Raw genomic sequence first — 12,356 nt, forward strand, 5'->3', positions numbered from 1 at the left:
TTGTAGAAATGGAAAGGAAGGGGCAGATCTCAGAAATACTATGAAGAAAGATGTAGGTATAGAAATGCTAAGAAGAAAGACATATGAAAGACATCAGATATTTACTAGGAGTGGAGAGAAAAATCAGAAAGACTTATAGGTTACTAGAGACTACATGGGCAGAAGAACTGAGCCAAGAGGAACTGGGAAAGGTGTCATCAGAGGCAGAAATAATAGTGGATTCTGTCATGTGCTCAGGTATCTATAGCCAGTCATGGGGAGATGCCCCTGAAACAACTGAGAAAAGGAGGCTAGAGAAATGGTAGGAGGTCAGGGCTGGTAATGTTGACCCCACTACAGACCAGTAGGCAGCAGCTGTATTCACTGGAGGAGTGGAAAGACCAGAGGAATCAGGACTGAGGGGAAGCTGGCTGGGCATGGAGAATGCAAGCGATTAAGGAACATTACAGTGTCTATTTTTATAGGTCCAGTGAAAGAATAGGGGGAGCATGGCTAGTTCAGAGGTTGGTGAGTAGGAACCCTCTACTGGCATATGCTTCTCTGTGGCAGAAAAAGGAAGACACCTACTGTGGATGCGCTTATAAGGGGTCATCTGAGTATGCCTTCTTCCAGCCCTCCCTGCTCTACAGTCGCAAGCGGGCTTTGGCCTGACCTGAAAGATGAGTGCTTCTCAAACTTTAGCATGCATGTGAATCACCTGGGGATCTTGTTAAAAATGCAGATGCTAATTCAGTAGTTCTGGGGAGGGGTCTGAGATTCTGCGTCTCTAGGACACTCTCAAACGATCTCATTGTTGCTGGTCCTCGGATGACACTTTGAGAAACAAGGTGTGAAGTCTCTGCTGGGGAATGTTCTATATACAGAGGCAGAAGACAGCAGGCAGACAGATCAGAGTAAAGCAAGAAGTTGATCTGCAACTTATACAAATTAGATAAAATCCTGGGATGGTTTAGATCCACGTTTCTCAATGGAGGGCAATTTTGACCCCTGAGGACAGTTGGCAATGTCTGAAGACATGTTTGGTTTTCACAACTTGGGACGGGAGTCACTACTGGACAGTAAAGAGTAGAGGCCGGGATACTGTAAACACTCTACAACATGCAGGAGAGTTCCACAACAAGTAATGATCTAGCCCAAAAGATCAATATTGTCAAGGTCGGGAAATTCTTTTTTTTTTTTGTAGCAGAAAGAGCATAGATTTTGAAGTCAAGGATCTAATATAAGCCCTGACTCTTTATCAGCTGTGTGACTTTGGAAAAATGTCTTAACTTTGCTGAGTTTTGTTTCCACAACTATGAAAGAGGGTTGACAGATTATGGGGCTCATGACCTAGTAGGAAAGAATAAAGAAAGAATAAAGACCAACACAGACATGGAAGGTAGTAGAAGCACTAAGCAGACTGGGCTTCTGGGTCCAGGGTAAGATGTTCAGAGAGAAGAACAAAAAGATCTACAAGTTAGTACTCACCACCAAGTTGCCGATGACCATGACCATCATGAAGACAATGAGGCACATGGCCTGGCCGGCCACCTCCATGCAGTCCCACATGGTCTCGATCCACTCCCCGCATAACACTCGAAAGACGATGAGGAAAGAGTGAAAGAAGTCATGCATGTGCCAGCGAGGGAGTTCACAGTCCTGGTTGATCTTGCAGACACACTCTTTGTAGCTCTTTCCAAAGAGTTGCATTCCCACCACGGCAAAGATGAAAACGATAATGGCCAGTACCAGGGTCAGGTTGCCCAGGGCACCCACTGAATTTCCAATAATCTTGATCAGCATGTTCAGGGTGGGCCAGGATTTGGCCAGCTTGAAGACTCGGAGCTATGGGAAAAAAAAAAAACCCCAACAAAACCCAAGTGAAACTCAATTCATTTATTCTTACCACATGGCTACAATAAAAACATATGAAATTACTAAGATCATCTTAACATTTATTGAGCACCCTTGGGAAATCCCCAGGACTTTCTAACAGTATCTTAGACGAAAATGAGAGAAACTGAGGCAAAGACGAAGGAAAACAGATTAACTGCACAGGAAGTGAAAGATTTAAAACTAAGAACCAAGAATACTGCCTCTAGTCCCCTGAATTAGTCTCTGGGTCAATCTACCTTTTAAAAATCCATACCTGAAATAATCCTTTTCCCACTGATTTTCCCGACTTCTCAAGGAGCGTATCAAGGAAAATGTGATTCGTAGTGAACCAAAAGGTCAGTTGGGTAAGGACGGTGAAAATAAGTCATCTGTCTCTTCAAAAAAGCAAGCATTTAAAAATTCTACATACCTCTCTTTTTGCTTGCCAATAAATAATCAATCGCTGATATGAAACTTCGTGACATGCTTGGCATAACTTGGAGGAAAACCACAACCTCCAAGTAGGGGAAGTTCCAATATGTCAAATATCTTATGAAAAGGGACTATCCTGATATTAATTCAGAGGACAGAACCTTTGGTATCTGTCAATCACGAGATTTCTGTATTCTGTAATGAATGATTACAAGGTCTTGGCTACTAGCCTGAGAATTCTAATGCATGAAGCCCATGAACAGAGATCGTCATCATATGTCTTAAGTTAATAACTAACACGTGATGTAATAAGAATTCTGGTAGAAGGCGACAGCACTGATTAGGACTTTTTTTTTCCTATTGAAAACTTGAGTCTTCGTACATTGTTAGTGGGACTGTAATTTGATGTAACCCTTGAGGAGGGCAAGCTGGCATTACGTGGCAAAACTGTCTGCAGATCTATCTCTGAGCAAGCAATTGCACTTTTAGAAGGTTAAACTTACTGTATTTAGGTTAATGGTGTATGGTAAATATTTGTACTATCCTTTGATTATAAAAATAAACCTCAATAAATCTAAAAAAAAAAAAGAAAACTTGAATCGTATCTGACAGCTCCAAGATTTACCAGATGTGGTTCTGTGCATACTCTGGGTCTCTCATATTTTTTCCCTATTCTGACTGGCTTTTAATTTATCAAGAGTATTAGTGGTAAGGCTTCTATCTCTTAATTCTTCATCTTATCTTCTAGATAATAAGAAGTATTCTCAAAAAGTCTACTGTGGGCTGGATCCTAACCAAAGACCAGTAAGCAGAGGTTCCAGAAACTTGACAAATTTTTGTGGCTTGGATTCAATGAGATTTCTGTTTTATAAACAGTTTCACTCTAATCCAACTCTATTTCTTAGATATGCTGAATATCCTGAAATCTTTTCAGTTGCAAGTGCTTAGGTATCTTCCCGGTAAGGAGATGCTTTGTCTGATGCTTTGTCTGAGTGGGATATCCCCATGATAACTCAGTTTCTCAAGGGACTTAATCAGGACATCACTTATGCCTATTCTTTCAAAGGCATTTTAGTAATTTGAACACTAACTTCTTCAAATACATTTGAAAAATCTTTCTTAACTAATTTCAATATAACTTTAAAAAACATTACTTTATTCTCATATTTTGGAAGGGGTCACCATGATAGAAGAAAAGAGTAGAGCCATCTTTGAAAAAGAAGAAATTCTTGCCACTTCAGGGAGGCTGAAAGAGGCTCACTAGCAAATCCAAATTTGACCTCAGAATAGCCCTTGGGAATCCTTCTTCTTTGTCTTTTAGATTAACCATTATTTTCTGAGAAACTTCATAAAGTTGATTTCTGTTTGTTGACTGATTTTAACAACTACTTTCTATATTAGGTAGTTAGCAGAAAAGTTTTCAATATTTTAGTTGCTAAGCCAATAAACAGCCAATGAAATATAGCTAAAGATTTAAAAAAATCATCAGATTATCTTATGCAAGACTCTTTCTAGTAGCTGCAAGATAGGAAATATAAAAAGAAATTGGAGAAATATGGAATACCAATCGGAAAGATCGCAGCACCGAAAGCCCCTCCACGTCTGCTAGACTCAGTTCCATTAAACTGAGGGAGACAATAAATCCATCAAAAATGTTCCAACCTTCTTGGAAATAATAGTAGGGATCCATGGCTATGAGCTTCAGGAACATTTCCGCTGTGAAAATTCCAGTGAAAACCTAAAGAGGGGAAGTCAGGGGGTAAGAAAAAAGAAATAATAAAAAGAAAATGCCTTTATCATCATCTTTGAATATGGCATGTCCAAGAAGCCACAAGCACCAGCCTTGGCTAAATTCTGCATCTGAGGCCGACAATACCTGGATGTCCCCTGACCACGCCACATGACGCAGGAAAGTCTTCTTATTTTCCTCTTTTTTTTTTTTTTTTTTTTTTTTGCGGTATGCGGGCCTCTCACTGTTGTGGCCTCTCCCGTGGCGGAGCACAGGCTCCGGATGCGCAGGCTCAGCGGCCATGGCTCACGGGCCCAGCCGCTCCGTGGCATGTGGGATCCTCCCGGACCGGGGCACGAACCCGCGTCCCCTGCATCGGGAGGCGGACTCTCAACCACTGCGCCACCAGGGAAGCCCTTATTTTCCTCTTGAATGAAGAGGAAATGTTCACATCTTTGTTGCCAGAACTACCCAATTCATATTGTCCAAACGTGCAGTTAAAAAAGTATTCTAAGCGACTGAAAATATCACACAGGTGACTCCTAAGGGGTCAGCAGTCGTTTGAATGCGTAAGCCACATTTGGGATGTTGGCCAAAAAAAAATCACTCATGTTATAATTATATTTAAAAAATACAGTATTATTCCTGATTTGACATTATGTGCCTTCTCAAACATCGACATATACTGCAAGCTTTCTTATTTTAAATGGTAAAAGCAACAGAACATTGCTAAAAGTGTGAAAAATACAGGAGAAACGTTCACAGTCTCACCACCTTGCATACAACTATTATTTTAATGTACTCCTTTTCTTTTTTTTTCTTCAAATGCATATATATTTTGTCAGAGTTGTAAACCACAGACTACATAATATTTTAGCTTTACACTTACCTTGACTTATCACGACTCATTTCACTTATCACGTATTTTGCATTTATCATGACTCCATTCACGTTGCAACATGGTCTTCCTAATTCTCACTTTTATTGCTTGTATAATATTCTATTGGGTAAATATATCCTCAAAGAATTTTCTTATTGTTGGAGACTTTGGTCCTTCCTTTTGATTTTTTCAATATCATAGTCAATAATGTAGTAATTGTTTTAGATTTGGAGCTTATTGGGTACGAGAATGACTTCTTCCCTGTGTTACCTGGCTCCCACTTTTCTGCCTTTCAGAGCACCTTGTGTTTCCCAATGCTTTCTGTATCCTTCCCAAGGCCTTAGTAACATAACATGCAGGGAGAGAGTAAAATCCCATGAACTCCAGTTTTGACAAGACCAATACCCTCATTCTAGCCTAAGCATGTAACACACGACTATTACTGAATATTCTATTTTTAGAGGAGAGGACTTTACACGCAGCAGATTTAAAATTCATAGTAAGTTAATACTTGTAACCACTTCGTTACCAACTTTACATATGAAGGAGTTGGAGGAAAACTTTGGAGATATGGTCTGAGGACAGAATTAAAAATAGTGAAAAATACTTGGATTACAGACACTGTTTTGAAGTTAATGTATAGCATTTGAGTTAATGTATAGCAATAAACAGAACGACTTGATGAAAACACAACAAAATGGATAAACGGGCTGGAAATTTTGGGGGTCCATATACGTTTCTAGGGTTCCCTCACTTTGCTAAATTGAAGATGCAGTATTCTAAAACTGAAAGAAAATATTCCCTGAAGAGATCTGGTTAAGTTAAATCAAAGTTCATAGTGCAAGCTAAGCGTCTACAAATAGAATACCACTCTGCGTGAGGTCAGGAAAGTAGGGGCAGTGAATCAACTCCTGACACACACTTTACCCTTAGCATCAGCCCATCAAAGGTTTCTCTACATAGAAACATTAACCCACTGGACGTACACTAAGTAGAGGCTGAATTTGCTGCCCCATTAGTTCTTGGTGAGCATACAGTAAGTGCTCAGTAACAAGCACGGGCTGACTGACCTCGGAGTATCTGTACTGTGGGAACTCTGGTTCCTGACAGAAGATCAATGACACAGTTGTGTGGTGCTGCCTTTCAATGGGATGAAAGGCCTCCAGGCGCCTGGTAGAAATGCCTGTGACAGAGGTCGGCACCCATGTTGTTACAGCACATAGTGTGCTACCCTTGTTTGGGGTTTGGGTGAAAATAAATTTGTAACTATTGGAAGGAATTCAATGGAGCAGAGTAGATTTCAGGTTATCCATTTGATGCCATTCTCCTCGGCACTGTGATATGCTTCTTGAGGAGAAAAAGGAACTACAAGGACTTCCTCGGTGGTGCAGTGGTTAAGAATCCGCCTGCTAATGCAGGGGACATGGGTTCGAGCCCTGGTCCAGGAAGATCCCACATGCCGCGGAGCAACTAAGCCCGTGCACCACAACTACTGAGCCTGAGCTCTAGAGCCCGGGAGCTACAACTACTGAGCCCGCGTGCCGCAACTACTGAAGCCTGCGCGCCTAGAGCCCGTGCTCTGCAACAAGAGAAGCCACTGCAATGAGAAGCCCGTGCACTGCAACGAAGGGTAGCCCCTGCTCTCCGCCAACTAGAGAAAGCCCACGTGTGGCAACAAAGACCTAACACAGCCAAACATAAATTAATTAATTAATTAAAAAAGAAAAGGGAACTACGAGCAGCACATCAACTGTCTATAAATGTCCCTCTTGTGAATGTCATCAAACATTCACCTAAGAATTTATGTTCTAGTGCAGCAGATCTCAAAGTGTAGTCGGGGATCCCTGAGGTCCCTAAGACCTCAATGGTCTTAGGAAGGAAGCAATGAGGATGTGTTGAAAGGATACAGAAGCCACCTTGAAGGGACTCCTACTGGCCAAATCAGGAATGGTTTAAACATCTAAGTACATGATAGTAATGGGTTAAAATAAAACCCACTGAATAAGACTGAAAACTTTGAGTCCATACAGATATAAGTAAGTAAAGGAATAAATCAAAAGTTTAATGAAAAACAGGAAATTTAGATAGCTTCAAAGTGTCTTCCTCACAAACACTTATTAATCGTAAATGGAAAAAGAGTAACTGTACAGGGGAGAAGCCTGGCAGAACCTCCTTAATCAAGTGATCAAGTGACCACAGGCAGAAATGGGACAAATGCAAATCACGTGCCACCTGGTAGATGTAATGAGAAGATGACACTCTTGCTTGTGCGACAGTCCTGCAAAAGCCCAGGAGAATGTACTTGTTTGTAAAAGCACACTACAGTATTTGGGGGTGACAGGCTGTGTCAGCAACTTACTCTCAAAAAATAGTTTTTTACACTGTACTTGAAACTTCTGTAAGATTAAGATTGTTTAAAAAACCACATTATAAACTCACTGTTGTGTTCAAATGGTTACCAAAAAAAGGCAAGAAAAGAATCATTACGTTTATCTACTAAACAATACAAAAGTCAAGTAGCTTTCCTGGGTTCACTTTCCTCTATAAAACATGGGGGTTGGATCGAATTATCTTTACTCTTCCTCCTATTATGAACGTTTTTTTCTTATGGGGAGGATGGAAGAGGCAGGGATTGCCAATTTACAGAATGCTGTTCTCATCTTCCCTCAAAAACATCTATCTGCACGTTTGTGGACAAACACAACTCAATTCACTGTCCCAGCTGTGGGAAAAGCCTCACCGTCCAACCACAAGAGAAGGTCCTAGGGCTTCCCTGGTGGCGCGGTGGTTGGGAGTCTGCCTGCCGATGCAGGGGACGCGGGTTCGTGCCCCGGTCCGGGAGGATCCCACATGCCGTGGAGCGGCTGGGCCCGTGAGCCATGGCCGCTGAGCCTGCGCGTCCGGAGCCTGTGCTCCGCGGCGGGAGGGGCCACGGCGGTGACAGGCCCGTGTACCGCAAAAAAAAAAAAAAAAAAAAAAGAGAAGGTCCTAGTCTATTTCACAAGCTAGTCCACCCATTTTTTTTGTTGTTGTTCTCTTATTCTCAGGTTCAGTCAAAGGCTGTATCCAAATCTCCAAGCCTTTGAAAATTCTCCTACTGAACTACACTTATACAGTTTCTAGTATGGAGAGAACTTTTCACTAGTCCAAATACTTCTGTATAGGTTCTCATTTTTTCCTCCCAACTACTGATGACATGGTGTCATCCTCATTTTACAGATGTAAAACATTTCCGGACAGAAATCAATGGCTTATTTAAGGCTAATATGTCCAAAACAGAACTCCTGATTTTAAACTCCACCCCTGTTCCTTGCTCAGTCATCCCCATTTCCCCCTCAGTTACCAAACTTCCCCAATCGAGGCACCATTCCTGATTTCTTTCCCTCAACCCTCATGTCCAATTCACTGGCCAGTCCAAAGTATCCTGAACCATTCACTGTTCTCCATCCCCACTGCTAATCAGACATTACTTTTCCCCTGAAAACTCTGCCCCCGGAGTGCTTTCTCTTTGTAGAACTTGGTTCCGGTTGGCTTAGCTCAGGAAGTCCCTAAATATTAGCTGCTGACCTTCTCCTCTCTCCCTCTTCTTCAGTGATGATTCTGGGCAAAGTCTTCTGAATGCTCACGACTCTAATTTAGGTTTTCTTTTTTTTGGGGGGTGGGGGGCGCTGTGCTGTGCAGCATGCGGGATCTTAGTTCCCCAACCAGGGGTGGAACCCGTGCCCCCCGCAGTGGAAGCAGTGGAAGGGTGGAGTCTTAACCACCTGACTGCCAGGGAAGTCCCCTCTAGATTTTCAAGAAGCGAAAAATAACGTTATTTGCTGGCCTGGTCTGAGGGCAATTCTGCTGGTAGTATGTGAAAAGGCCTCTCAAAATCCCTTGGAAATCAAGGACTGATTCTGTGAAAAGCAAGTAAAAGTAAAGACTTTGAGAAAAACAAAACACTGCAGGAAACACATCACTGCCACTACCATCAACAACAAAGTTGATCAAGCCATATTTCTCGTTACATAACTATTGGCTAATAAAATAAAGCTTCTATCTATAGGATACTTTTGATTGGCTCAAAATGCTGCTTGATGGCCAAGCCCCAGGGTCGGCCAATCACACAGCAAGCTACCTTCAGAGGCCTTTCAGAGACAGTTAACAGGTTTCCTGGATAGTCTATGAGGGTATCCTGTTTCAAGACTCTGGGTATTTCATTGAGCCGCACATTGCAGTAGTGAGTCGGAAGTGTGTCACTAACTCAGACATAAAGACCGGAAAGATTACAGTATCACCTTGGATGTGTACTAGGGAACATCAGCTGTAAGGACTCACCAGTGTGTGTTTTCCGAATCAGCAGTCAAAATGATAACACTTTAATAGTGTATTAGGACTTAAGGTAGAAACTGTGTGTGTGCGCGTGTGTGTGTGTGTGTGTGTGTGTGTGTGTGTGTGTATGAAAAAGAGAGAGAGAGAGAAATACCAGGCAGAGATCATGCACAGATTAAATGGTAACAACTAGATTTCACAGGCCTATATGCAACTTGTAAGGAATAATGCAGCCAGATGACCTAGAGGAACTCTTTCCAACTAACTCTTTACAGTCGATCAAAATTCAATCAACTCCTGATTTTTTGTACTAAAGAAGTAAAACAGGAAATCCCCCAATTACAACTACTTGACTTCACGATACACGATATAATCTATTTTTTAAAAACTGCATACTTATCCTCTAAATAATATAAATTAATCACTTCAACCAACGTTAAAATAAATTTGGCACAGATCAACTAATGCTAGAAACTGGATGACACTCAGAAGTTGGACAGGAGGGGAAACCAGCCTGGAATTTAAAATTTCCCATGGACAGTCCCCCTATGGATAATTAAGACATGACGGTGTGGGCAAATTTATCATTAGATTTAACGCCCTGAAAGAGCTCCCCTATTTTGTGGTGGTTGTTACTGAAGGTGAAAAAGGGGAAGCGGTTTGCTGGAGTAATGCAGGAATTAATGTGAGAAACAGGATGAGAAAGAAATCCACAAGTCCTTGGCTCAGGTTGCGGAAACCAACCCACTGTACCATGCCTCCCATTCTGCAACCAACAGCTCCTAAATGACGTCCTCAAAGTTCTGCAGAAAGAGGAAACAGCCAAGGGATCACAACAGTGAGCGGAAGCGGCGGGGCTGCGGCATATGTGGAAGCATTTGTCTTCCAATTAACTATCACTTTCTTTTCAACTAAACTCCAGCTTTCAGTCTCGGAAAAATAATTCCTACAGGTAAAACCCGTCCAGATGGTCAAAGCAGGAGGCCGTGCCCCATCTTACCAGATTTCCTACAGTCAAGACATGTTCAAACTGTGGTGTCATAGGATGGTGCTCCATTGCCATAAACAGTGTATTCAGGACAATGCAGATGGTGATGGCCAAGTCCACAAAAGGGTCCATAACGATCAAGTTTACAATCTCTTTCAGCTTTATCCAGTAGGGGTGACACTCCCAGATGAGGAAAGTGTTGGCAAATTTATACCAGCACGGCGGGCACTTTCTCTGAGACTCTTCCAGCTCTGTAGTGAGTAGAGAACAAAGGTAGCCCCTCAGTCTTGGGAAGAAAACAAAAGGGTTGGACTTGGTGGGTATCACTGCTATCAACACAAAGAAGGAAGGTGGCCAGGGAGTGCTGACGTTCCTGAGGGCTTCCCTCAGTTTTCCTCCTCTTGAAGGCAGAGAGGAGGAGGCATGACCAGTGCCAGGTCACATCCCAGTTAACAAGGATCTAGTTATAAACAAAACTCAATCCACCCGTTTGGGAAGCATAGCAACCCTGGTTCAACTGGCTTCCACACTCACGAGTGTATGATCTCAGGCAAGGTACCGCGTCCTCTACGCTTCCGTTGCCTCATCTAAAAGGGCACTGACTTGCAGGCTATAGGACTAAATGAATCCTATAATCCTCCTCCATTGCTTACAGATAGCACACAGCACAGGGCCTGGCACGAGGTAAGTCCGCAATAAACGGTAGATATTTTATTACACATGGTATCATTAAACTATGTATTATCAGAGAAGCAGTCAAAAGCACACACACTGAAGCCAGACATATACGGGCGTAACCAGCTCAGGCAGCTGCTAACTGTGGGCCCTTGAGTAAATTACTTCAGTTTGCTGCGACAATTAAATGAGCTAAAGCACATATAAAGTGCCTCAGAACACCCCAGCATACAGCAAGTGCTATGAAAGCACTTGCTATTGTTGTTTATTTTCTTTACAGCACAACCAGCATTGTCAACCAAGCCACCACGTGGACCATCTGTCTTAGGTTCTCAAAGATGTATGAGTTCACAATGTGAGTTTGCAGTGCAGTCAGGAACAGAGGTTGCATTCCTTCCCCTTTGCTCCTTCCTTCCTCTTTCTCATCTCTGCTCTTCTCTCTTTCTCCTTCTCTTGCCCTTTCACCCTTTCCCACTCTCATCCTTTCTTTCTCTATCTTCTTCGTCTCCCCGTCCCTCAGTCTCTTTCTTCTTTCCTTTTTGTTTCTCTTCTTTTGTCTTCTCCTCTTCGTCTCTTTAGTCTGTCCCTCTTTTAAAAGCAGGACCCATTTTTTCAAACGAGATCTTATGTGACCCCCAATATGTAAAATAGACAAACCAGAAGCTGCTCTAATTTAGGCAGGAAGAGGAGCTTGGAGTCCAGGGCAATCCAAGTCTTCCTTCCCTGAGGTACTACCCCAGGGTCCTAGGACTCTGATAAACCCAGACTGACAATCACTGGACTCGATGAGCTCTAAGGTCGTTTACAAAGCAAAGACTAGAAAGGACAATTAGACACTAAAGGCGGAGAGCCATTCAGCTCCAACAATCTAGGCGTGAGGCCCTCGGTAACAAAGCCCTCCTCAAAATTAAGTATGAAATATAATAGCTAGCATCACAAAAGTCCAAGGACCTTGATCTGGAAGGATGTTCTTGAAGAGGGGTAACTTTGAAAACCCATCAGCGTGATAATCCTTAGAGGCCAGGTCTTGGCTCTGTGGGGTTGGATATAACTGCATCCGCTACCACCCTGACCCCACTCAAATCCACTAACAAAATCAAATCATTCAGGGAATAGAAAAAAAGTTTCCCAACATTTCACGAAGAGCAAGATGGCTGCTTTAAATCAGTCTACTTTCCCTTTTTCCAACCAGCCGGTTGGTGCCCATGGTGATGGCTTTATTTTAGATGGGGTGCTTTGGTTGGGCTTTTAATTGGCTCCCTGGTTGCTAAGAAAATGGTTGCCTTGGTTTTTCAGATTTAAGGGCCACAGTAAGCGACACGTGGGAGTCTGCGTGGGAAAGGAAGTCTGTGAAGAAAATTTGCTTTGGTTTCTTCCTCATAGAACTCCCTCCCTTCCCAAGGTAAATTTAGTCTTCTTCCCAAAAAAGAAAATTGAAAAGGTTCTCTTATTTCCATGAATTCTTATAGTACATATTTGGAAAT

The 12,356-nt window shown here is 42.4% G+C and overlaps 1 protein-coding gene across 8 annotated transcripts in view; it reads right to left on the bottom strand.

Moving 5' to 3' along the window:
- Positions 1-12,356, bottom strand: part of SCN8A (sodium voltage-gated channel alpha subunit 8) — a 113,121-nt gene that overhangs the window by 30,237 nt on the left and 70,528 nt on the right. For all 8 annotated transcript variants that reach the window (XM_065888070.1, XM_065888067.1, XM_065888065.1 and 5 more), the window contains 3 exons: positions 10,210-10,448; positions 3,851-4,024; positions 1,468-1,824 (listed from right to left, as the gene is read on the bottom strand). In XM_065888070.1, the coding sequence (XP_065744142.1) occupies positions 1,468-1,824; positions 3,851-4,024; positions 10,210-10,448 (770 nt within the window). The remainder of the gene's footprint in view (positions 1-1,467; positions 1,825-3,850; positions 4,025-10,209; positions 10,449-12,356) is intronic.

The sequence above is a fragment of the Phocoena phocoena genome, chromosome 11 (genome assembly GCF_963924675.1).
Source record: "Phocoena phocoena chromosome 11, mPhoPho1.1, whole genome shotgun sequence".
NCBI lineage: Eukaryota > Metazoa > Chordata > Mammalia > Artiodactyla > Phocoenidae > Phocoena > Phocoena phocoena.